The 26948-nt window shown below is 51.0% G+C and overlaps 2 protein-coding genes across 8 annotated transcripts in view; both read right to left on the bottom strand.

Annotated features, from left to right (window-relative positions):
- The window catches only part of Plec (plectin), a 62465-nt gene extending 48559 nt beyond the window's left edge, over positions 1-13906 (bottom strand). For 3 of the 6 annotated variants that reach the window (XM_028870904.2, XM_028870903.2, XM_028870901.2), the window contains exons 1-2: positions 13801-13906; positions 12411-12615 (exon numbers count right to left, since the gene is read on the bottom strand). In XM_028870904.2, the coding sequence (XP_028726737.1) occupies positions 12411-12609 (199 nt within the window). In that variant the 5' untranslated portion in view covers positions 12610-12615; positions 13801-13906. Of the gene's footprint in view, positions 1-10503; positions 10661-12410; positions 12616-13800 lie in introns of those variants that run through there. The other 3 variants (XM_028870919.2, XM_028870915.2, XM_028870912.2) reach the window with 1 other exon arrangement.
- A 365-nt stretch (positions 13907-14271) lies between these two features.
- On the bottom strand, positions 14272-26593 carry Parp10 (poly(ADP-ribose) polymerase family member 10). Of its 2 annotated transcripts, XM_028870924.1 has the most exons (11): positions 26517-26593; positions 26238-26416; positions 25908-26162; positions 25596-25832; positions 24776-25509; positions 24433-24654; positions 24261-24333; positions 23400-24044; positions 23144-23277; positions 14965-15139; positions 14572-14876 (listed from the first exon to the last, which is right to left on the bottom strand). In XM_028870924.1, the coding sequence occupies exons 2-11, from the start codon at positions 26407-26409 to the stop codon at positions 14572-14574; spliced, it is 2952 nt and encodes a 983-aa protein (XP_028726757.1). In that variant the 5' UTR covers positions 26410-26416; positions 26517-26593. The 2 variants fall into 2 exon arrangements, with proteins under 2 accessions (XP_028726756.1, XP_028726757.1); XM_028870923.2 differs by having other exon boundaries at positions 14272-14876; positions 26238-26578.
- Between the last annotated feature and the right edge of the window lie 355 nt (positions 26594-26948).

Here is a 26948-nt window from a genome sequence, read left to right on the forward strand (position 1 = left end):
AAAAAGATGCCGACATTGGAAATGTCACTGTCTGGACAGGATGCTCTGGAAAGAAAGCCACATGTGTGACTAGATAGCCTTTTGCCTGCGTGTGACTCATGAGTCCATTCAACTACCTCTGCAGAGTCAGGAGGAAAGAGATTATCTAGAAAAGCCCTGTGGCAGGCACTCTTGGTTAGCGGCCTGGCTCTCTGTGGCACAGAAGGAAGACACGGATTTATGAAAATGCTGTGCCATAGCAACCCTGCCAGCCTGGACTAAAGGGACAAAGACGGAAGGAAACAGAAGGGCTAGACTTCCAAGATGCTACCAGCAGGAACAGGGTGGTAAACCCAGTCAGAGCAAGCATGCCTCCCCTCAGAGAAAGGCAACAGCCGGGCAGTGGTGGCACACGCCTTTAATTCCAGCTCTCGGGAGGCAGAGGCAGGTGGATCTCCAAGTTTGAGGCCAACCTGGGCTACGGAGTGAGTTCCAGGCAGCCAGAGCTACACAGAGAACCCCTGTCTTGGGGGAAGAAAAGAAAAAGAAGGAAGGGAGGGAGGGAGGGAGGGAGGAGGGGGAGGGAGGGAAGGGGAGGGAGGGAGGGAGGGGGAGGGAAGGAAGGGGAGGGAGGGAGGGAGGAAGGAAGGACAGACAATAGCTAACTCCAATTTAGAGGACGCTTCCATAGCTAAACCAGGGCCCAAGCCCCACAGAGAGGTCAGGAATGAAGAACCGTAAAGGCCTGTATCCCAAGCCACACGGGGAACACTGTCACCTCCCACCAGCTTCCACTCCCACACAGCCTCCCACACACCCCTTAGTGCCTGGAATCTGACTGTACCCCTAGAGAATCTGGCGGAGGTCCCTGTGGTTCCTCATCCATTGCTCCCAGGCACTCTTTCTGATTCTGCTTCCTCTTAGGACTTAGTGCTCAAACTGGATGGGGTGGCGCTGGCTTTTAATTCAAGCACTAGGCAGGCAAGCCTAGTCTACATAAAAGATTTCCAGGCTACACAGAGACCCTGTATCAAAAAGAACGAAACACACACACACACACACACACACACACACACACACACACAAACATACACACACACACAAACCCCTCATGCCCAGATAGCCCTCTCCTCCTTGCCTAGTGTTCTGGATATACCCAGTCCCTTGACTTGGAGGGGCTTAGGAAACAGGTCTGTCCCCAGTCAAGCCCAATACAGTATTTCTCAGCATCTTGGCTCGCTATACACATCCTTATCTCAGGGTCAGCTGTACACACCCAATGCAAACCTACCATTCTACTTTCCCTAACGCGGACGGACGTGCTACCTCCACCCAGCTGCTCTCTATCTCCACTGCCACCTCAGCAGCTTCTCAGAAGAACTAAGGAGTCACTCCAGAAGGTGGGGTGCTGTGGGGTCCAGCTCAGAGTCCACCTGCCACGCCCAGCAACCAGGGTGGGGCTTGGCTCAGGGATGCAGAGATGCAGCAAGCCGTGGACCCTGCTCTCAGGAAGCTGAGTTTGATGGGGAAAAAGAGGTTTAAAATAATCCTTGTTGCCTGTGAACACACACCCAGACCCTGAAGCCTCTTACATATTTCAGCGTCCCCCAAAATTCCAAACAAGTTAAAGGTAGAAAGTAAACAGATGTATGTGGTTTTATTTTTGCTTCTATTTTATTCCTGTGTGTGTGTGTGTGTGTGTGTGTGTGTGTGTGTGTGTGTGTGTGTGTGTCACTGTGTGTGTCACTGTGTGTATGCATACGTGTGTGCAGGTGCCAGAAGAGGATGCTGGGGTTTGCTGGAGCTGGAGCTACAGGCCATGATTGTGAGCCTCAAGATGTGGGTGCTGCAAACCAAACTTGGCTCCTCTAGAAAAGCAGCAAGGGCTCTCAACCAGTGAGCCATGTCTCCAGCCCACGGTTTTGTTTTTGAATAAAAGAAAGCCATTCAAAGCACAGCATAAAATCCAAAGGTCACAGAATGAAGACTGGCAAATTTGCAAGACGATTCTGGGCAGGAACTGTGGGACACACAGATTCAGCTGAGGCGGATCATTTGAGCACAGGAGTTTGAGACCAGAATGGGAAACATAGTAAGACCCCATCTCAAGTAATAATAATAATAACAACTATTTTTTGAGACAAAGTTTTTGTTTGTTTGTTTTTGTTTTTTGTTTTGTTTTGTTTTAGTTTTTCAAGACAGGGTTCCTCTGTGTAGCTTTGCGCCTTTCCTGGAACTCGCTTTGTAGACCAGGCTGGCCTCAAACTCACAGAGATCCGCCTGCCTCTGCCTCCTGAGTGCTGCGATTAAAGCATGCACCACCAAAGACAAGGTTTCTTGTGTAGCCCCGGGATGTCCTGGAACTGGCTGGCCTTGAACTAAGAGATCCACCTGCCTCTGCCTCCCAAGTGCTGGGATTAAAGGCATGTACCACCACTCCAGACTCCAATAATAATTATTTTTATTATTAAATTAATCAGTTAAAACTAATTTGCCCAAAGTTGCTATCAACAGACTCAAAGACAGACTTACAGCTGGGAGGCAGAGGCAGGTGGATCTCTGAGTTCGAGACCAGCCTGGTCTACAGAGTGAGTTCCAGGACAGCCAGGGTTACACAGAAAAAGAAACCCTGTTTTCAAAAAACCAAAAAATAAAAAAGACAGATTGATGATGTTAGATTCAGCAACTGGAATACAAAGGATCCAAAATGTTGTTTTATGGTCTGGGTGGTGATCACAAGGCAACCTTGAAATTGAAGCTATCTGTATGTGTAGAATTTGTGCATTTTTCTATAGAAAGGCTATACTAAAATAAACCTTCACTTGCTTTCAAAATAACCAGAAAATATGAAAATTACATAACGTATAAAGATATAAATATTTAAAGAACGCTCACAGATGAAAAAGAAGTTTTCTTTTTTTAAAAAATGGAGTGCCGGGCGGTGGTGGCGCACGCCTTTAATCCCAGCACTTGGGAGGCAGAGGCAGGTGGATCTCTGTGAGTTCGAGGCCAGCCTGGTCTACAGAGCGAGATCCAGGAAAGGCACCAAAACTACACAGAGAAACCCTGTCTCAAAAAGCCAAAAAAAAAAAAAAAAAAGTAGCACTAGCTCAGTCAGGAAAATAGTTGCCACACAGGCATGAGGAACTGAGTTAGAATCCTAGCAACCATGCTAAAAGTCAGGGGTGGGGCTGGAGAGATGGCTCAGCCACCAACAACACCTGCTATTCTTCCAGAGGTCCTGGGTTCAATTCCCAACACCGTCATGAGGCTTACAATTGTTTGTAAATCTAATTCCTGGGGATTTCTTTTCTTGCCTCTGCAGGCACACACGTGGTACACAGACGTGTGCAGGCACACACTCTTACATATGGGGGGCGGGGAGGGAGAAAGCCAGGTGTGGAAGCACATGTTTATAATCCAGAGCTAGGGAAGCAGAGATAGGCGGATGGATCCATGGGGCTCCCGGGCCCGCCAGCCTCTCCTACTTGTTCCAGGCCGGTGAGAGACCCTGTCTCCAAACAGCAACAATAAAGAGCAGCAACCAGGAATAACAACGGAGAGGTTGTTCTCCGACATCCGCATGCATACGCACATAGGTGCACTCACACACACCTTCACACACACACACCTTCACACACACACACACACTAACACACACACACACCTTCACACACACACACACACACCTTAACACACACACACACATGCACACACACACACACACACACACACACACACACCTTAACACACACACACACACACACCTTAACACACACACACACACACAGAGGAAAAATTCATGTCAAAATTAACAACTTTTAAACAGGCAACTAAAAAGAGAGAGAGAGAGAAAAGAAAGAACGAGCTAAGGAGAGTGAGTCGGCTCAGCAGGTAAAGACACCAATCCTGACAACCTAAGTTCAATCCCCAGGGCCCACGTGGTGGAAGCAGAAAAACAACACCGGAAAGCAATCCCCTGACCTCCACATACACACTGTAACACATCTATGATATCTAACTCTCTCTCCCCTTCCCCCCTTACAACACATATACGCACAAAATATGTTTAAAAAAAATTAGAAATGTGGCTGGGCGGTGGTGGCACACGCCTTTAATCCCAGCACTTGGATCTCTGTGAGTTTGAGGCCAGCCTGGTCTACAGAGTGAGTTCCAGGTCAGGCTCCAAAGCCAGAAAAACCCTGTCTCGAAAAACCAAAAAAAAAAAATTAGAAATGTGAATGGTTACTAACTCCGTGAAATGATGCTGGCCTTCATTAATAATAAAATAATACACAGTAAATCAAATTAGAGATTTCTTTTTTTGCAGGGGGTGATAATTCAAGATAGGGTTTCTCTATGTAGTCCTGGCTGTCCCGGGACTCACTTTGTAGACCAGGCTGGCCTCGAACTCATAGATCCGCCTGCCTCTGCCTCCTGAGTATTGGGATTAAAGGCATGGGCCGCCACTGTCCAGCTCAAATTGGAATTTTCTCAGCAAGAAACTTAGAGTTCTGTGTCACATCTGAAGGATTCATCTACACTGGAGAACATTCCAGAAATACAATATTTTTAATTTTTATTAGTGTGTGTGTATGCTTACACACATGTGAGTGTGCATATGTGTGCCAGGGGTGCTTGTTGAAGCCAGAGAACAACTTTCAGAATTTGTTCTCCCTTTCCTCCGGGGGGCTCTGGGGATGGAACACGGTTGTTAGACCCACACGGCAAGTGCTTTTTGTACACTGAGCCAGCTCACTGGCCCTAGAAATACCATCTTCTTATTTGTTTCTTTTATTTTTTAAGATTTTACTGCCGGGCGTGGTGGCGCACACCTTTAATCCCAGCACTCAGGAGGCAGAGGGATCTCTGTGAGTTTGAGGCCAGCCTGGTCTACAGAGCGAGTTCCAGGACAGCCAGGGTCACATAGAGAAACCCTGTCTTGAAAAACAAAACAAAACAAAACAAAAAAGACGTTATGTTTATGACTTTTTTATTTATATGTATGGCTGTGTGTGTGTGTGTGTGTGTGTGTGTGTGTGTGTGTGTGTGTGTGTGTGTGTATGTGTGTGTGTGCCACATGAGTGCATGTTCCTGGGGAAGCCAGATGATGTTGGACCCCTGGAGCTGAAATAATAGAAATAAGGCAACCAGAGTGGGTTCTGGGAATAGAACTCAGGTCTTTTGGAGGAGGAATAAAGTGCCCTTAACTGCCAAGTCGCCTCTCCAGTAACCTTTTAAAATAAGTTCAATGTCCACCTGAAAGGATTAAGTAAATACACAGTGATGCTTCCAAGTAACAGAGCATTTTGTAATCATTTAAAAACACGAGACTGGTGATAGCATTCAGTGGGGAAAGAATCTTTGCAATAAGCCATGCTGGGTCAACTAGATATTCACATGCTAACGTGGATATCGACTTCATGTCATGCACAAAATGAACTCAAAACAGACCAAAGACCTCGACAGAAGAGCTAGGTATAGGGACTGGAGATATAGCTCAGCTGTGAAGAATACTGGCCCCTCCTTCAGATGATGCAGGTTTGGTTCCTAGCATCTAGGAGGCAGCTCACAATCACCTGTAACTCTAGGCCAGGTGTGTGTGTGTGTGTGTGTGTGTAGATCTGATGCCCTCTTCTGGCCTCTACAGGCACTGCACACACACGGTGTACATACAAGCAGGCATTACACCCAGAAACTCAAAGTAAAATTAAAACAAAAAAAAAAAAATGAGCTAAATATATAGGACTGGAAGTGTAGCTCAGTGGTGATCACTCACCTTTCATGTATGAAGCACCACGGGGGAAAAAAAAAGAAGAAGCAAAAACATAAGCACAAATCTTTGTAGCTTTGGTTTAAGCAATGGTTTTCTTAGATATGGCATAAAAACAAAAAACAAAAAACAAATAAATAATTAAGATATATAATAATGAAATTTTAATATGCTTTGTGAGCTGGGAAGACGGCTCAGCAGGTAAAGGTACTTACCACCAAGGCCGGGAACCCGAGCTCAATCCCTGACACCCAGCTGGAAGGAAAGACGTGAATGCCACACACTGTCCTTTAACTTCCATGTGCTCACCACGGCTCATGCTTCCCCCACCCAATAAATACATTAGTGTAGATTTTCTTAATTAAAAGTATTTTTCCAAAACGTAAGCATTTCAAAAGATACTTCAAAAAATTAGGAAGGCAGCTAGCCCGCTGAAGGCCCTGGGGTCCATCCTCCACTCCACAAAGGAAAAAAAAAAATAAAGAAGAAAATTTACAGCAGGAGAAGGGAGAGAAGAGGGAATAAAAGGAGTGAAGAAACTGGAAACTTCACACGGAGATACTGGGAAAGTAGACTACTTCAGCCACTGTGGAAAACCATCTGGCAGTTCCTCAAATGGTTAAATATAGAATTACCACATGACCCAGCCATTCCACCCCTAGTCATCTACCCAAGAGAAAGACACACGTCCACACACAAATGTGGATGCAAATGTTAACGGCACCATTAGTCATAACAACTCAAACATTCATCAACTAATAAACATACAAACAACGTGGCTATATCCATAAAAATGAAATTTTCTACCATGGTGGGATGTGTCTGTACACTCAACACTCAGGGCATGAAGGCAAGAGAATTGCGACCAGTCTGGGCTACACTGTATGATCCTGTCATTTAAAAAAAAAAAAAAAAAAAAAAAAAAAAAAGAGGGTGGGAATAAAGGGGAGGTGGATAAAATACCGGTATATGTAAAATAAGGCGGACTCAGGTCGTTGGAGTTCATTTAGATGAACTATCCAATCCAGAATCCATAAGGGCTGAAAGCAGATCAGTGACAGCGGGGACTAAGGGACAAAATCACAGTTCTGGAACTGACTGTGATGGATGTACAACTCCATCGACACGCTTAAAATAAATAAATAAATAAATTGTACTTTTTTGTTTGTTTGTTTGTTTTTTGTTTTTCAAAACAAGGATTCTCTGTGTCGCCCTGGAACTCGATCTGTAGACCAGGCTGGCCTTGAACTCGGAGATCCGCCTGCCTCTGCCTCCCGAGGGCTGGGATTAAAGGTGTGCGCCACCGCCACCGCCTGGCAAATTATACACTTTAAACAAGTGAATTGCATTATGGTACGTGAAGTACATCCAAACAATAATAAGCATGAGGTCAATGGAATAAGGGCTGACAAGAAAAGCCAGTGGCTCCAGAGGTCATCAACTCCAGAGGTCATCATAGTCTGAGAGTCAGTGAGTACAAGGAAGCTCTCTCTCCCCTCCCCCTCTCCTTCCCCCGCTACCCCACCCCACCCCCCACGCACACACAGAGGCCACTTTTTACTACTTTTCTTTAAGGTAGTTCCATTGTGCTAGATTTTTTTTTTAAAGCATGTTTTACTTTCCACAGTAAAGAGACCATAAGTCTTCTCCAAAGACCCCACACACAACTGCCCAGTCTTCACCCCGGCCAGCTGAGCCCTACTCCAGAGGATCCCTGGACGGTCACCACTCATCCATGCAAACACCCTGCAAATGCTAGCTAGGGGTGTGGGGTGGGGGACTGTGTGTGTGTGTGCGCTGGTGCCAGGGACAGAAAACAGATAACAGAGCTCAGAGTCCAGTGTGGAAAAGGACAGGAATGCAGGAGAGGGTATGACCCACCATGGTCCTGCTGTGGACGTACTGGCGTGTGTGTATATAACTCCCAGCCCTTTTCCAGGCCATGTGTGAGTCTCCCAGGCAGATGCTCACGCAGATTCCCAAGCCCCAGTCCTTACCCACCCACCAAGAGTACTCACTCCTGCCCTGCTTCTTATCCCTTTCGCCCAGAGGACTGAGCAGTCCGGTCAGCACTCCCAAGCCCCACCCCGCCATCCATGCTACCGACCAATCACTATATGGTTCCCGTGAAGGCTCTGTTCTTGTCCGGCACCATAAACTGTGGCCCTGACTCATGCTCGCGGGGAGTCGGGCTTTTTTCTTCTTTACCAAACATCCCCATCTCCGTATACCTAAATCATCTCGCCCCTCTTAAAACCTCCCCTGCCCTCCCCGCGGCCACAAGCCCCCGTGGCACAGCAGCAGCGCGGCACAGCTCTACGAGGGGACTAGGGGGTCGGGATGCCTCTCACGGGTGGACCAGTTGGCATAAGTTCACTAGCCCAGAGCACCACAGCAAGGGTGGTTCCCTCCCTCTGGTTAGGCACCCAGGGCTCTCCAGCCACCAAGCCCCAGCAGATTCAACCCTGCAGGAATCTCCATGGATAGAAGGCAGGATAGATCAGAAAGACAGAAGAGGCTCAAGTAGACCGGAAGTTTAGAAAGTTTTGGGGGGAAAAGCATTGCCCTGTGGGGAAGGTTGGGGATTTCCAAGGAAGAGCAGCCAGAAATGGTTCCAGGGAAGAGGCCTGGGAGGGAAGACACCTGGGAGGTTGTAAATAGGAGTGAAGGTCACTGGGATGAGTCAAAACCAGAAGGTAGCATCTCTTTAAAGGCTAGTGCCCTTCCCCAGTTCAGACTTGTGAGGTGGAACTTCCGTAGTGAGCTTCCCTGCATTCCACAGAAAAGGCCAATGGTGAGCCGGGCCTAGAAGGGAGGCATCATCACCTTCAAGGCCCTCGCTGGCTAGTGTTAGGTACCAGGTCCTCTCGCCTTCCTTGCTGGGGACATGTCCTTGCAATCCAGGCCCCTCGGCAGCCCCATGGGAGCACCGGGGTCAGGTCTCAACGAGATCACTAGGGTCAGGCCTCAAAAGGAAGCGGGATAAAGCGGGTACCTCTGGCCTCTTGCTTGGCCTGACAGCCCCAGCCCTCGGCTATCTCCTGTGTGGAGTCAGAGTCAAGGAGACTGTGGTGCCTTGGCAGGCCTCACAGGCATTCTTGCTCCTCAGTCCCCGCTCCCAGAGCCCCCCAGCACCGGCTGTCCTGCTTAGCAACGCGGCTACTTTGAGGCCGGTGAGACACACGTGCATTGGCAGCTGCACTGTCACATGATGATTCCACTTCAGGCCGTGCTCCTGTGCCCACCGCCCTCACCAGCCCCCAGTGCCAAGCCAGAAGACAGACGAGGGCCAAGACGGCCCAGTGGGCCCAACGTGAACCTCTGCGGCCAGTGGAACCAGGCTAGGGAAGGACACGGAGCTGGGTCCCAGGAACCTCTGGGGACCTGTCAGTACACTCCCGGATGAGCAGGAAACCCCCACCTCAGGAAGAAGAGGCCAGGGTGGCTTTAGCCTGATGCTTTACAAAGGGCTCTGGCACTGGACCCTATATCCCAGCAACCCAACCAGAGGTTTGAAAAGGTGCCTCGCTACATAGTACTGCCCTGGGGGCTGCCAGGAGGATTCTGAGCAGAGAGATGGCTATGTCCTTGTCGTGCATCCGTCTAGGTAGACCCTCTAGGGCTGAACATCAGGCTAGCCCTCCCAATAGTTCTCTAGGGGTGCAGTGGTCAGGCTCAAGGGCCTCCTCTCCCAGGAGCATTACCACCTGATTCACGTGAGCAAGACTGGCCGGCCACAGAACTAGCAGATTCCCACACAGCACACCCACTGTGCCCACAGCGCTGTGAAACCTACCCTGCCTGGGTGAGGGGTGGGGTGGGGTGGCACCACAGTCTCCAGGCAGAGCAGCGGCAGGACTTCTCTCCCTGAGCTGCCCTTGGGGGCAGAGCCAGCAAAACCAGCCATGTGGAGCTGGAACCTGCTGGGCTGGGCTCTGCCTGGGGGCCTCCATCTGAACCTTTCCAGCGGCACAGACCCAGACCTCGAAGTCTTTGAGAGCTGGGAGGTACAGATGGACCCAGAACTTACAGACCCCCAACCCAGAGCCAAACATGCGGGCCTTGAGTGGCTTGACAGCCTCGGGGCAGGTCCGAGGCTCCAGGAGGGCACGGAGCAGATAAGAAGGATTGCCAAAGCCACAGGCTGAGCTGGTAGGACACGGTGAGGTTCCTCTAGACAAGAAGAAGGGGCTATTTCCAGAGGACAAAGTCAGGGTGCAGTGGAGTTCCCCCCGCCAAGGGAGGGTGTGGCCCAGTCCTGGCCAGTTTGGGGAGGTGAGGAGAGGCCACAGCTATGCCATTCACTGCCAGGCCACAGCAGCCACCCCCACCCCACATAGGCAGTTGCCTCAGAGGAGAGGCAGGGGGGATGGCTTAGCCTAGACCCACGTGTCTGCTGGGCAAAGACACCGGACACTGGTTTAGACTGCCGGACCCTGACAAGCCCTGCTTCATACACACACCCGCCCCCACCAGGGCCCACCCCACCCACCCGTGCCTCGAGATGTCCTATTAAGGTCATAGACGCGGGGGCTCAGTGGAGCGCATCCATCCCTTCCCTGGGCCCCAAAAGCCACAGGGAGCGAACGAAGCTGGTGAAACTTGCGGCGACTGACTGGACTCTGTTGGGACAACGGTCGGTCGGGGACAGCAGCTGGCGACACGACCGGCTGTCAGGCTGGCTAACCTGGAGGGCCCCCCCCCCCCCGTCGCGCGCTCGGAGGGCGGATCAGGGGCCAGAGACTCGGTACCTTTGTACTTCTCCCGCACCTCCTCGTAGGCCTGGATGAAGTCCTGTTCGTCGGGTGGCGGGCCAGATGTCAGCAGACCGGCCATGCCGGCGGGAGCAGAACGCAACGGGCCGCGCTGCGCAAGGCCAGCCCTGGCGGCCGCTCTGCCCCCGCCGCCTCCGCGCGCACGGCTTAAAGCGGCCTCCCCCGCCCCGCCCCGCACCCAGGATGCCCCACGGGCGGGGCGGGGCCCGGCCGGCCAGCCGGGGACCTGCCCGGTAGCAGTCCCCGCTGCCTGGCGCCCCTTCGCGGGAATCCGAGCGAGCGAGCGAGCCTTGATCTCACCCAGATCCAGTTGCAAACACTTCCCTGCTCACTCGGGGAACCAGATGCGGCGGCGGACTGACAGGCTAGCCCTCCTCACCCAGAACTCGGCCCTAGGTGGCCATTTCCTTAGGCCAACCGCGACGTCTGGAGTCTCCAACTCCTTAGCCCCTAGCAACTTCACCTGGTCACCTGGGTGAGGCCCTTCCTGCCTGGCTCCGTCCTTCCTTTGGCTGTTACTTACAACTCTCCTCCGTCGTAACGGTGGAGATAATACGTGGCACCTCCGAAATGTAAGACGCCCTTAGGACACAGAAAAAGTCTCCCATAAGAGAAACGGAGTACACAATTTACAAAAGAAAATACCTTAGTAATCAAAAAAAAAAAAAAAAAAAAAAGTTCCCTTCTCTCCATCCGTCTGACACAGACCTGTCTCCCAGCACTGACACATCCTCCTTTTCCTACCAACACTGCACTGTTCCTGGAAACCTTAAACACTGCACACACCAGGAGCAGAAGAAGCTCTGCTTCAGAAATCAGTCCTTAGAAAATGGCCAGAGAACAGAAAGATGACAGCAGGCTACCACATGAAGGGCCGTGAACACAGAAACCACCCAGCCAGCAAAAGGGGGCTACTGAGGTACCCCATCTCTACCCACACCCCTGTCTCTAAAGGTCTGAAGTGGTGAAGGGTATTCATGAATCCAGGTGGGAAAATAACCCCCTTTTAAGAAATCTTTATGGCATGGCATGGTGTGTGTGTGTGTGTGTGTGTGTGTGTGTGTGTGTGCAGATCATGAATAGTCCTCGAGGCAGTGTGGGGAGCACATCCGTTATCTGTTCCTGTCTCCACAAGCTGCTGCTGTGATCCTACCAACAAAGTTCCTGGGTGTTGTACCACCTCCGTACTCAGCACCTAGCCTTTCCACCTACACTTCCCACCTCCTGCAAGGCCCCATCCTGCATTTCAAACGCCTCATCATCCCCTAGGAGGGGCCCTGCCGGTGAAATGGATTCAGCGCTCCCTTTCCCAGGACATCCCACCCGATGGCCTCCAGCCTTCGGTGACCCATTTCCCAAAGGAGCAGGCTGACTTCCAGCTAGCTGCCCTCCAACTGCCTGCTGCCTCCCACGGTGCCTGCCTTTCACCTAGGTCTCTCCCATCCTCAGACTGGCAGCTCTGGGAAGGCACAGCTGGAATGTGTGGCTCATGAAGGTTCGAGGGCTCTCACGGATCTCTGCTTTTCGATGGCAATGTGTTCCCAGCCCTCAGACGGCAGCCAAGACTAGGAGAAGCCGTTTGACCTCAAGAGCCCAAGAAATTATTCCCCCTGGAGATAGGCATCTGGACCCTTTTCCATGAGAGCGCTGATGAGCAGCGGCAGCAGGAAGCCAGACCTCAAGACCTCCAACCTTCTGCAGCTACCAAGGTAGAGCCAGCAGGTGGAGCTCTGCTGCCTGTCCGCACCGGGACAGGATAAGCCTTCCTTCCCTCATAGCCGAGGTCCCTGGCCTCTCACCCAGTCCAGCATCTGCACGCAGCACATACAAGGTGCTCAAGACCTGTGCTAACTAGGTGAGCGGACAGGACCCTTCCCCATTACCTGCAATGCGGATGACGGCCCGCTCGGCGGGATCCAAGACGCTCCCATTGCCCACAGGACCACCTCCACTTCGCCGGCTCCGCTGTGTTTTCCCAAGGTTCCAGGGCAGTGTGTCCCCGGGGCTGGGTGAGCCACTGCTTCCATTGGAACTACCTTCAGCCACTGCCACCGGCCGTACCTCGGCGTCCTCCCCTGACATGGCCTCCTGGAGGGAGAGCAAGAGGGATTCACAGTCTCAACCGTGGGGGAAGTTGATACAATACATTGACCCACCACCTCCTTCGCTTAAAACGTTGATACCAAACTCCTCCTAGGTCCTGTCTTGCCCACACACTGACCGTCTGGTGCTCAGCCCAGACTTAACCACCTCCCCCCAGTTCCCATCTATCCTCACCTCCTCCAGCGCACACACACTGACCATCGTTCCTGTCTCCTAGTTACCCAAACGCTGACTATATCACCACCACCACCGTTCCCAGCACAGGAAACTGACTCCACCCTCCACCTGTGAAACCGGAGGGGAGAGGGCACTGGACCTCCGAGTACACATGTCACCGGGACAGCCAGAGCTTCCACCCCTGCATTTCAATCTTGGATTCCCTCTCCTCTGATCCTTCAATACTCTGGCAACGAGGCCATCAACAAACACTGCCTGTGCCCCTATTGTTGTCCCCTCTTCAGAAAAGGACCCCCCAACCCCAGTCTGTGGTCACTGCATTCTACCTCCGACCTCGGTCTTTAGGATTCCCCATCACTCTACCCCACCTCCAGCCCACACAGTCCCACCTCTATCTCTGTGATCTCTGCAGCAAAGGCCTATAAATAGCTGGAGCCGCAGCGGCGTGGGTTGCGGGAACTCGGATGCGGCAAGGCCCGGGGGAGCCCAGCAGCCAGCCGCTCTAGCAACCCACCAGCTTACTGCATGCAGGAGCAGCCAAAGCGCACGCATACCCACGCGTGCACACGCCCCAGCTCCTTGCCCCAAGAGCACTGGCGTGCCAAGAGGTGAATGGGGCTCTGTCTCAGCGGGGGTGGCGTAGCGTGGGGGCACAATGTGGGCTCTGTGCCTCCGCCCTCAGGCCAAGGGCTGGGAAAGAGTCAGCGGTCCTCGAGCTGGGGCCGCTCCCGACCCTGCTCCACCCCGGGGCCCCTCGGTGGGCTGTCCCTGCTCCAGCCCCTAGCCGAGCTTGCTTGCCTTCACCGCAGCCTTCTCTACCCACACTCAAGCACCTCCCGTCCAGTTCCGCAATTTCCTGATCCCTGGGAGGTGTTGTTCTCTGCATAGAGCAAGAGGGGCTGCGAAGCAGCACCTAGTTCCGGGTGGTCTGAGGCCATCCCACCTGCCCCCACCCACCCCCCAAACTCCCGGACATCTGGAGCCTCTCCATACCCTCCCAGTTCTACGATCCCGGTGGTTCCGCTTGCCTCCTCTCAGCCGCTGCAGCCAGACTCCTGCGGCCAGGAGAACCGCGGAGGCAGCGCAGGCGGGGCGAACCCAGAGCCCCGCCCCGGTCCCACCGAGAGCTGCGCTGCCTGGGCACCTCCAAGAGCTCGCAAAGGATTTACGCGTGACCCGGCTACGTGCCAGGAGTCCTGGTCCCGGGGGGTGGCAGAACCGGAGCCCACGATAATGACTACATCAGTCCGCACCCACCGGAGTGCGCACCCCTTGGCGGACTGTGCGTGAGGAGACCGAGATGCTGCTGGCGAGCGTGAGGTCGTAGGAGTGCACCGCGTCCAGACGCTTGGGTCCAGGGCCCACCGCCGCGCCCACCCCTCCGTGAACAGCGGACCCGGCCCCTAAGAACGTGGGTGGCCCCCACTCCCCAAACAGAAGTCCGATTCCGAGTTCCAGCCAGTCTTTTCAATCTAACTGGTTTCAAGTACAGGTTTATTCAAAGACAGAGCCGCGCTAGGGCGCGGTCCCACCAAGACGGGCGTGACTGGCTGTGCACCCTCCTGCCGTGTTCTGCTGACCCCTGGCGGTCGAGCCGGCCAAGGAACCGGTTAGGTCTGGCCCTCCCTCGTCCACTGTTACCCTGGCTTTCCAGCCAGAGGCAGGAGCGCCCCCAGGGGAAGCTCTGCCGCTTAGGCAGGGAACCAGAAGCTGACCTCTTAGGTCAAATGTCCAGGAAAGAGATTCAAGAGACCAAGGGAGTCTTCAGGGGGTACCCCGGAATATATTCTTGCAGGTGATTAGATGAGTGGGCAGAGCTTGGGTGTCGTGAAAGATGACGAAGATTCTGGGCTGGTGGAGGCAGTCCACGGCGCTGTCGTAGCGAAGGACCTGACCGGGGGCCCTCAAAGGAGGCGCCTTCAGACCGCGGGAGCCCTGTCCATAGTCACCGGTCAGCACCCGGGCCACAAACACTGCCTTGTGGCCTTCTGTGTTGGGAGGCGAGTATCGATCCAGTACCGACAGGGAGGCGCGCTTGGCGAAGTACACGCCCTGTCCGTAGAGTGTGCCTACAGGAGAGGATAGGTGAGCCACCAAAGGTGAGGGTCATCAGGTTCAACATGGCCCATGTCCCTACCCTTCCTTCACAGGCCTTACCGTTTCGGCCACAGAAGCTGCGGTTGAAGCCGTGTGCGCAGATGTCAGGCACTGCGGACTCTGAGGTGCCGTGGTAGAGGACCTGCTCCACGGGGCGCTGCTGGCAACTTTGCATCAGGCGCTCCCGATGCAGCTGGTACTGTTGCTGCAGCAGCGGGTGTGACACACGTTCCACCTGCCAAGTGCATGGGAGTTGGGGCGAGGTTAACTTGGAATCGATCCCTACACTGGCCAGAAAGGAGCTGAACTCAGCAATCACCAGCTCTCCGGTGGAAGGAAGAATTTAGGATTTGAATGAGGCTTGAAGCGCCCCCCCCCGCCCCCCATCTTACTCTTGTCCAGAGGAATACACTAACCACCTCTAGGGGACAAGTGGTGTTGGAGAGCTGGCTTCCAGGAAAGCCCCTCCAGGGATATCTGACTCCTCCAGGGAGCCCTGCAGGTGGATAGACCCCACCCACTCACCCAAACTTAGAACTAACAATCAGGTTCAGCAGTCTAAATCCCAGCCAGGAGCCTATAATGCCTCTCGGTGCTGTTAAGATTCAGACAGTAGAGGAGGCCTCAGCCAACCAACTCAACTTCAGTCCCAAAGGAACAAACATAAGAAACAGGACATTCAGGATGAGATGGCAAGGCTGGAGACGCAGAGTGCTTGCTTAGCAAGTGGGTTGGATCCCTGGGATCAAAAAAGAAAGGGAGGGGAAAGGAGGGAGGAATGGAAAAAAGGAAGAGAGGAAAAAGAAGGGAAGGAGGAGGAAAGGGCTGCAGCGCCAACTCTGTGAGTGGGCTAGATAATGAAATGGTTAAAGCTAAACATTCAACTACAGGGTACTCTACATGGATTCAAGGAACGGGTGCTGAGACCAGAGCTAGAAGAGAGGAGAAAGGAACCATCGGAGGACAGGCGAGGGCATGAAGCGGAAGGTCTAAGCTCTGCTGCAAAAGAACTCCGTAAGCCAAGCTGGCGCACCTGGGACCACAGTGCAAGATGTTTCCCTGAGCTGGAGGCCATGTCACCAGATAGAACCATGAAGTGCCAAGGACACCGGGAAAGACATGCCCCTAGCACCAAACAGAAAACCATAGCGTTTAAAGTGCAGAAAGCCTCTTGAACGCATTGGCACCGGAGACCATTTCCTAAATATAACACCAACAGCACAGACCCTGAGCACAACAATTAATAAATGGGACCTCTCAAAATTGAGAAGCTTTTGCAGGGCAAAAGACACAGTCAATAAGACAAAAAGACAGCCAACAGAATGGGAAAAGATCTTCACCAACCCCACATCTGACAGAGGATTGATCTCCACAGTATTTAAAGAACTCAAGAAACTAGACATCAAAATACTGAACAATCCAATTTAAAAATGGACTAAAGAGCTAAACAGAGAATTCACAAAACAAGAAACACAAATGGCTGAGAGACATTTAAAGAAATGCTCAACATCCTTAATCATCAGAGAAATGCAAATCAAAACAACTCTGAGATACCACCTTACACCTGTCAGAATGGTTACGATCAAAAACACCAATGACAGTCAATGTTGGAGAGGATGTGGAGCAAAGGGAACACTCCTCCACTGTTGGTGGGAATGTAAACTTGCACAACCACTGTGGAAATCAGTATGGCGGTTTCTCAGAAAATTAGGAATCGAACTACCTCAAGACCCAGCCATCCCACTCTTGGGCATATACCCAAGGAATGCTGAGTCATACCATAAAGATACATGTTCAACTATGTTCATAGCATCACTATTTGTAATAGCCAGAACCTGGAAACAACCTAGATGCCTGTCAACTGAAGAATGGATTAAGAAAATGTGGTACATATACACAATGGAGTACTACTCAAGAGAGAAAAACAATGAAAGCATGAAATTTGCAGGCAAATGGATGGAACTAGAAAAAAATCATCCTGAGTGAGGTAACCCAAACCCAGAAAGACAGTCATGGTATGTACTAACTCATAAGTGGATTCTAGATATAAAATAAAGAACAATCAGACTACAACCCACAGAACCATGGAGGCTATACATATAGCATGGAGGTACCTAGGACGACTGTGGCTTATAATAAATTTCGGTTTTACTCAATTACTGAGCAAGCCTCAGTAAAACATCTCACTATTAAGATAAGAATACATACTCTATCAAGATGATAATAGAAAAATTAATTAATTTTAAACAATAAAAATAAATAAAAATAGAAAAATTTGAAATATTAAACAAACAAACAAACATTTTACTAAAGTTAAAAAAAGGGAGACCTAGAGACTCATCATTCCTCTCCACATTCTATTCTTTCCCTTGTTTTATATATTTTAAATTTCTTTATCGGTGGATTCTGCTGCAGTTTATCGGTGGATTCTGCTGGAGGATACGATGCAGATAAGCACTGGAGGGCTCCTGTTGCAAATCACCCTCTGGAGCGGTGGAAGGATCTTTCTACTAGCACGTGGAGGAGACCCGATCTTGTGTTGGTGTGGCCCTGGAGTTTGGAGTATGTCTTTACTCAGGACAATGAGGTTCCTCTTTGGATTCCTGAGCACTGAACGCGCCCTGTGGCTGCTGCTGAAGCCCAACATGACAGAGACCTAATGGGTCATCATGAAAAAATCTACCCTTCTGATGCCAATGGAGATTGAGGGCCCAATATGGCCAGGTTTGGCAAGCATTAATGTAAGCCTAGGAACTGTAGCCATGAGATTGGATTCTCCAGAAGAGCTGCCAGCCAAAGTCATGCTGGGATCAAGAAAAACAGGCCTTGGCGGTTCGTGTTCCTGGAGTTGTATCCATGCCAGTGGATGTCCACACAATCCAGAAGAGAATTTGACATTGCTGCTGCCGCTGTTGCTGTTATAGCAATGGCGCACACCGCTGCTACTGTTTCTGGGATTACCATTTCATAATTGCTTACTTCAGCTAGCACAGTGGAGACCCTGGCAACAAAAGTAGCTACCACAATTAGTTAATCTTTCATTCTATTGGGCATGATAAATTTAATTCAGTAGTTATATACATCTCTATTGGCTTTGAAAATTATAAATTTATAAACTCAAGTTCCAGTTGCTTTTGGGATACCATCTTACAAGGACTCCAGTTTGCAGTAAGGCTCGTTAAGGAAGGGAATGGCTCAGTTGCCTTTAGCCTACTGGCTATGGGTGAGATAGGACCTCTGTTGGTCTTTTCTGTATCGAACACACAGATTGCAAGCCCAGTGCCACTTTGAGATCTTTGGCAGCAATTAACTATGCAGCTCACACACGACTGAGCCTATATGATAATGAGTATTCAGAGACGGGTAATGCCTGGGGGGGGGCACTCACCAACCTAAGACAGAGCACCTGTGTGGCCTGGGCAGGCGTCTCCGTGATGGGTAAGGTGACCTGCTGACATCCCACACAACCCAAGTCAGAAGCTCATTTTTAATAAAAGGGGGACCTGCAGGGCCCTGGCCCCTGTTTTGGGTAACTGTTGCCTTGCTTGCAGACCTTGACCTTGATATCCTCCCAATGCTAATTCCCTGCCAGGTTCCACCCTCCTGAATGCTTAAGGGAAGTTCCTTGTCTGTGTATCCTGCATAATGGGTGTTAACAGCTTAGATGCAAGATTGTAAAACATCAGTAGTGAACTTCTGCCCTCCGGGGTCCTCCCATTGTGCTGTAAGCCTGTATTTAAGACCTCCTACCCCCTTCAAGAAATGACATTCGACATTTAAAATTAAATACATATATACATATATATATATGTATATATTTGAATGAATACTGTGAATGTAATCTATGAATACCAGAAATGTGATTAATATCATGAGTGTAATTTAAAAAATTAATAAATAAATAAATATTTTTTTTTTAAAAAGTGCAGAAAGCTGTGCAAGTATATACATACACACCAAGATCAGTACACAAATGGGGTGAAAATCCCATTCTGGGTCTCTCAACACCAATAGTAATCAATAGTAAATCATCAAGCATGAGGCTGGAGAGACAGCTCAGCAGTTAGTAAGAGTGCATCCTGCTCTTACAGAGGACCCAAGTTTGATTCCCAGCACCCAGGTCAGATGGCTCACAACAGCCCAGCTCCAGAGAGATCAAAGGTCTCCACAGTTACCTGCATCCATGTACCCATAGCCCCCGACCCCCAACACACAACACAGTTTTTTTAAATCTTTCAAAAACAAAAAATAAGGTTGAGGATTAGCTCAGTAGTTAAGAGCATATGACTGCTCTTCCAGACATCTTGAGTTCAATTCCCAGGAACCACATGGTGACTCACAATCATCTATAATAGAATATGATGCCCTCTTCTGGCATGCAGGTATACATGCAGAGCACTAATACACAAAATATAAATAAATAAAAATAAAAATAAAGCGATCGTACTAACTTTCCCAGTGGGTGGGGGGCTGTAAGATGACCCAGCAGGTAAAAACCCTTGCTATACAAGCCTAGAACCTGAATGCAGGCCCCAGAACCTACCCACTAAAGATGGAAGGGGAGCAATGACTTCAAATATCTGAGAAAAAAAATATATCCTGAATCTAAACACTATATGCCAGCTAAGATAATGAGAGAAATAAGAACCTATTAGCAAATGGAAGACTATGCAAAGTTTACCTCTATATCAAATTAGAGCCAGGTGTGGTGGCTCATGCCTTTAATTCAAATACTTGGTTTTTTCAAGACATGATTTCTCTTTGTAGCCTTGGCTTTTGGCTGTCCTAAAGCTTGCTCTGTAGACCCAGCTGGCCTCAAACTCAGAGATCTGCCTGCCGCTACCTCCCGAGTGCTGGGATTAAAGGTGTGCACCACCACCACCCAGCTACCATTTTTTTTTTTAATTTTTGTATATGTGTGTGTGTACATTCACTCAAAGACCAAAAGGCATCAGTAGTCTCCTGGAGTTAGAGTGACAGGCAGTTGTGAGTACCTAACGTGGGTACTGGGACTCAGACTACAGTACTCTGAAAATGCAGCAAGTACTCTTAATCACTGAGTCATGCTCCAGCCTCCATGCTGATTTGTTTGATTTTTTTACTTTAAAAAAAATAGACTATTTTTAGGGGCTGGAGAGATGGCTCTGTAGTCAAAAGCACTGACTGGTCTTCTAAAGAACATTGGTTCACTCAGGAGGCAGAGGCAGGCTGATCTCTGTGAGTTCAAGGCCAGTCTGGGCTACAGAGTGAGTTCCAGGAAAGGCTCCAAAGCTACACAGAGAAACCCTGACTCAAAAAATAATAATAATAATAATAAGGGCTGGAGAGATGGCTCAGAGGTTAAGAACACTGGCTGTTCTTCCAGAGGTCCTGAGTTCAATTCCCAGCAACCACATGGGGGCTCACAACCATCTGTAATGAGATCTGGCTCCCTCTTCGCCTGCAAGGATACATGCAAACAGAACATTATATACATAATAAATAAATAAATCTTTAAAAAAAAAACAACAACAACAAAGGGCTGGAGAGATGGCTCAGAGGTTAAGAGCACTGGCTATTCTTCCAAAGGTCCTGAGTTCAATTCCCAGCAACCACATGGTGGCTCACAACCATCTATAATGAGAACTGGTGCCCTCTTCTGGCCTGCAGGCATATATGTAAGCAGAACACTGTATACATAATAAATAAATAAATCTTTAAAAAAAATGCATTTGTGGTCAGCCAGGAGTACATAGACTGAAAAAAATTAAAAAAAAAAAAAAACAAAAAACCCCGACATTGGTTCAATTCCCAGCACCTATGATGCTCTCTTTTGGCATCCTTGGGTACTAGGCACACACGTGGTGCAGACATACATGCAGGCAAAACACTCATATACATAAAATAAATAAAAATTGGAAAAAAATGTGCTAAAAATAGATTGTGTTAATAATGTGTGTGAGTGTTTTGCCTGCATGTATGCCTGGGCACCACGTACATGCCTGGTGCCAGCAGAGTTCAGAGGCGTCAGGTTCCCTGATGGTTGTGAGTCACCATGTGGTCGCTAAGAACTGAACCCAGGTCCTCTGCAAGAACAAGTACTCAGCCTCTGAGCCATCTCTTTAGCTCCTGTAGACTTGATTGTTTGCTTTTTTTTTTTTTGAGACAGGGTTTCTCTGTGTAGCCCTGGCTGTCCCGGAACTCACTCTGTAGACCAGGCTGGCCTCGAACTCACAGAGATCCGTCTGCCTCTGCCTCCCGAGTGGATTAAAGGTGTGCACCACCGCCGCCCAGCTAGCTCCCACAGTTTTAACACATCTGGTTACATTTACCTGGTTGTGATGCAAGGGTAGGTTTTGTTTTTTTTTTTTTTCATTATCAACATAGGGCCAAAGCGTGCAGACTACAATATGAAGTTTGCTTATGCACCTTAACGATAGAGCACAAACACTGTAAATGACCAGATTATGAGATGGGGCGAAGAAGAGGTAGCAGAAAAAGAAAGAAAACCCATTCTATTCTTCTTTGTATAGCTAGACAAGCAAAAAAAAAAAAAGTCTCTAATAACAGGGAAAAAAAATCCCAAAGTGTGCCATCTTAAGTTACAAATACTTGAGAATCAAGTACATGAATATTACTAACAAAAGCAGCAGGCTGTGAACAAAGCACTTTTGGATGGCAGTCGCTGTGATGGTGATGGTGGTGGTAGTGATAGCCATTGTTGGGGCCCGGTGGTGACCTTGGTAACCTCTGGGGAAGACCAGAAATTCTGCATTTCCAGCCATCTTTGTGTGAAGATTGAGGCTGCTGGCCCCACCCACAACTTTTAGCATCAAGAATGGAGAGTACCTTGCCCAGTCTGACCACACAGTGACCACTCTCCTGTCCTCTCTACCGGTTTATGACCATCGCACTTTGGCCTCATCTATGAGTACGTTCAGTCTTCCGGGCGAGAAAGCTGTTGTTCATCGTACAGTCTTCCAGCTTACTCTCCACCTCCTTAGCATATTTCCAGGGTGGTCTCTCCTGTTACTCCCTTCATACCCTTTGCTTCCTCATCACATGTCGCAGACTAGCCTGACAGTCCCTCCCTCTCAGTCCTTCATGTATTTATTTATTTTTGTTTTTGAGACAGAGTCTCTCTCTATAACTCTGACCGGACTGGAACTTGCTTCGTAGACCAGGATAGCCTCAAACTCGCAGAGATCCCCCTGCCTCTGCTCTTCTTTTTTTCACCTGCTTGGACAGTACCTGGTCCTGAGGCTTCCTTCATTCTGGCTCCCTACTACTTGGGAGTAGCTTGTTTCTTGTCCATGCTTGTAGTTGCCAAAGTTAGCAAGACGACAGGAGGAGCCGCCACTCTTTATAAATGTATGCGACGCATAGATGTATGCATATTTTTCTCCCACTAACCTATATCCCCAGCTCCACAAAAAAAAAAAAAATGTATATTCTTTTATTTACACATAGAGAAGGTGGGACTAGCTCTTTGTCAGAACAGGCCTCTGTCAGGGACAGAAGAACACCCCCCCCCCAACAGGAAGAGTGATCCTCACATTGGCCACCAGATGGTATCATCCCTCCATGCTCCAGACAAAGAAACTGACAATCATATAGTTAGTTCCCCATCTCGTTCCTGGTAGAGAGCCTCACTCAAGCAGGCCTGTCAGATCCCTAATCCCTGTGCCCTCTGTCTGTCTTCCTCAGATTCTCAATGTTTTCTGGGCAAAGAAGGGGTACTTATCTATTGTATGGAGCAGAGAACCCCTGAGTGAATTAAGTCCCGAGTGAATGCATTATTAGTGACATGAGCCAGCCATGTCAAGGACCTCAGAACCTTGGCAAAGCCTTCTTCTGGTCCAAATGTGAATGTTGATGGTGTGTGCAGAAAATGTCCGTCATAGCTTTCTTCCCTGGGATATTTACTGCCTGAAGACTGCTCCCGACAGAGACTGACCCTGGCCCAGCTGTATGTAGTAACTTAATTCCACCTTCCTGCCAACTCCGTAAAATAAAGACGTTCGGCTTCTGCGGTGCTGAAGTTTCTCCATCTAAGAGCCCAGACCCCATCCCAGCTTTCTATGTATCTGTGTGTCTGTCTTTTCTTCATTCCCTCAATGCCCCCAGTCAGGTCCAAGTGCGGCAATCCATTCTATCAGCTTCCAGCACATCCACTTTGAGCCAATTTGGGTCAATTGACCCTAATACACAGAGAAGCGCACACAGGCCACAGGGCCAGCAACACAGGACATGAACTCACCCGAACGATGCAGATCCTGGTGTGGGCAGCATCCAAGGTGTCATAAAAGGCCTGCACCACGTCCTGGAACTCCTTGGAACTCTCTTCCAGGGCCTCCAGCCTGCCCAAAGGTTCTTTCAGTCCCTGCTCTGACACTGACACACAGAAAGAATGGGCATCAGGGCCGTATTTCAAGCACCAGCCCCAAAAGCTAACTCATTCTCTACCGGTTTATGACCATCCCTCTTTGGCCTCAAGTCCAAAGGTACAGACTCACAGTTGTTGTTTGAAGCTTCCAAAGGAAAGGTCGAACTCTGGTCCCAGGGGCCAGCAAGCAGAGCAGCTAAGTGGCGAGCCGCACGGGCAGGCTGGACTCCAAAGCCACGGAGGATGATGTGGTCACCGTGCAGGGTAACACTCACATCATGGCACCTCTCCAGGCGAGCCCCAAGCTCTAAGGGCAGCTTACGGCCTTGGAGACTCACTGTCTCCTCCCGAAGATGTCCCTCCATGGCAGCCGATAATGCCCGGTCCAATTCATCCACATCCTGCTCAAAGGATGTGTGCACCACCAGCTGTGTCCTGCCCCCAGGGTCCTCCCCCAGGGGCTCTTTTGCTTCTAACAGGGAGAGGGCCAGGGCTTGCCTTAGGGCAGTAGCCTCCTGCTGCTCTGCCACTTGGCCTTGAGACTCCAAGGATCGGTGGATAGCCAGCTGCAGGGTGGCCTCTTCTTCTAACCGTCCGGGTTTCCCCGTGCCGAGGGCCACAGTCTCCTCCCTAGCCTCAAGTGTGGGGGTTTCCTCCTCCTGCTCCAGGGTGGGTTCCTCTGGCTGCTCTTCGGGGCTCTCCATCCCCGTCTCCAGAGGTGGCCGGTCCTCCCCATGCGGGCCCCCCAGGGTAGCCAGAAGCTCTTGGACTTCCTCTAAGGGCAGAAAGAGGCCACTGGGTCAGGGGCCAGGTCCAGCCAGGGGGCTGATGATAAACAACAGGATGAGTTGGCATGCCTAAAAGATGGGGGTTGTATCTGCAGGTACAGAATAGACCACTAAAGGGTCACTGAACAAGTGATGGGACAGAGCATGAAGAAGATGGTCAAGAAAAGACCACAGGACATACTAGGGCCCCTGGGAAGCCCTACCCAGTCTCATGTTCTCCTGATCGCTGCCTGCACTGTGGCCACGGAGGGCTTGGAGGGCCTCCGTGGGATCCGCCTGTGGGAAGAGGATGTCAGAGTCACAGCAGAGGAGATAATTAGGTCTAGGGCATGAAAAAAAAAAAAAAAAAAGGACAAAGGCAGAACTCCATCTTACCCATTCAGGATCTTTGTCCAGGGTGATGCTGGCCAGATGTTCTGTCCCAAAGACACACTGGAACTGAGCCTCCAGTCCGTGAAGAAGGTGCTGCCCCTCCGCACTCAGCAGGAACCTGGCACTGCCTGGATGCTTCATGTTTAGCATGTGGCAGGTAACGCTGCCCAGCAGACTCTGCAGCAACTCCTGGGCTGCCTGGCACGGGGCCCTAGGTCCACAAAGCTGTGAGACCAGACGGGGGTGGGGTGAGGGGGGGGACAGTTTACAGGTTCTGAGTACAGGAAAGGTACCTGGACCCCAGTAAAAGAAGAGGCAAAGTGAGGAGATTCTCAGGGTCACTCACCCGAAAGCCAGTAACGTCTACTTCTTCCAGTGGGAAAAGGGCAACCTCTTCCAGGCTGGCAAGAAGGTCCTCGTGATAAAGCTGCAGGAAGCGCACGGCCCCTGGATCCATTGACATTACTGTCTCCACCGGGTCCTCTTGCCTCTGCGGCTCCCCATACCCAGGGCTCTCTAGCTCTGTCTCTGGAGAGTCTGTGGCCATCCCCACTAGACCCACAAGCCCCTCCTGCCCTGGTGAGCCTGTGGCAACTTCCCCCAGGCCCTCCTGCCCCTCAGCTCCCACAGAGTATGAGGCCATAGATCCTACTTGCCCTGAGGGCCCTGTAAAGCTTTCTACCGGACCCTCTGGGCTCACAGACCCCGTAATCTCCTCCCTCGTGACACCAGCCTGCTCTGGAGATTCCGTAGTTCCCGGGTTTACAGGCTCCTCTTTCTCCGGAGATCTCAGAGGCCCTGAATCAATTGGCATGGCTTGTCCTGGAGCCCCTACAGGACCTGTCCTTAGACAGGCTCCTAACTGTCCTGGTGCCTCCCCAGAGCCCACAGTCAAGGCCCCTGCCAGCCCTCCGGTATCTAGGAGAGCATGCTCAGTGACTCCAGATTCCTGCACGGTGGGGCGATCCTCTCCACTGGTGCCCTCAGCAAGTTCCTCTGGCTCCAACACATCATAGTGGGGGACAAGACTCAACTCAGAGCCCTGTAGCCAGTGTTTCCGCTTCAGCACCCGTTCAGCCACTGGCGGGAGAGAAAAGACAGGAAGCCCGTTAGGTCTGCAGCGTCGAGAAAGTGTCCTGTTGGCTTGGTCGCATCATCCCACTCACCCTGCCACTCCTGAAAGTTGATAACAGTGCCCAGTTGCCTGGGCAGGCTGCGCAGGCCCCCCAAGGGCCCCCCACCACTTCGGCGTTCGTTCTCCAGGTAGAGTTCCAGCAGCAGCGGGTCCACCGGGGCAGCGCTGTCCACCACCCGTACGGCTCGGGTCTGGGGCACCCAGGCCAAGGGCACTGTGACCCCGTTCAGAGGCAGATTCCGGGCCTGCTCCTCCAGGGTACGGACCTCTGTGGGCAGGACGGAAGTCAGCTCAGGCACCTTCCTTAACTAGACGCTATCTATGCCCCCACCCTGCCTCTCACCTGCCTCAGAAAGGGGCATGGATAACTGGACCAGGGCACAGTCCTGCCGAGGACTGGCCAAGGCATGGCAAGCCTGCACTGGGTGTCCCACGGCGCACAGCAGGGTCTGAACATGTTGCTCCAGGCTCAGGGGTGAAGTGTCCGGCGGCAGTCCTTGGAGAAGCACACGTTCTGGAGCTCGTGGTGGAGCTAGGCTCAGGCTCAGGCGCGCACCAGATAGTTGGTGTTCTGCCCGGGTTAAGACCCTCTTTGCATCTGTGAGCAGAGGCAAGGTGTCAGAGACGTCCGAGTTCAGAGCACCTAGGCGGCCCCGGGAGTCAGCCTCCTCACCTGCAGGATCTTGAAAGGTGAGGACACCCCCACGGCCGAGTCTCTGCCAGCTCAACAGAGGCCCTCCCCCAGAGCGACGGTGGTTCTCAAAGTAGAGGGTGAGCAGCTCATCAGGCACTTCAGGGGGCAGCCCCCGGAGTTCCACAGCTGCCCCTGCCTCTGCCTCTGCCATCAGAATCCTGGGATGCCACACACGGGAAGGGGGAAAGCCCATGCCACCAGCTCAGTCCTCTCTCCCATGCCCCTAGCTGTTCCCCAACACCCCATATTTACACTCACCCTGCCGGCCCAGCCAGTCACGCAGGCCTGATGAGCTTCCAGGAAGAAGGCCTGAGGTAGGAAACCAAAAGTGAAACTGACCTGAGAAAAGAAAGGGGGTGGAGCTAAGCCTGTGGCTGTAGCCCAGATGCTTCCTCTTCTGGTGAAGCCTTAACCCTCAGGCCACACATAACTTTTTTTTTTTTTTTTTGGTTTTTCGAGACAGGGTTTCTCTGTGTAGCTTTGCGCCTTTCCTGGGACTCACTTGGTGGTCCAGGCTGGCCTCGAACTCACAGAGATCCGCCTGCCTCTGCCTCCCGAGTGCTGGGATTAAAGGCATGCGCCACCACCGCCCGGCTGAGAGGGCTGATTTTTGCAAGTTGTCTGACTTCCACATGTGTGCCACATCATGGCACACACACGTGCAAAAATAAATAGATAGACAAATAAATA

The sequence above is a fragment of the Peromyscus leucopus genome, chromosome 20 (genome assembly GCF_004664715.2).
Source record: "Peromyscus leucopus breed LL Stock chromosome 20, UCI_PerLeu_2.1, whole genome shotgun sequence".
In the NCBI taxonomy this organism is placed as follows: Eukaryota; Metazoa; Chordata; class Mammalia; order Rodentia; family Cricetidae; genus Peromyscus; species Peromyscus leucopus.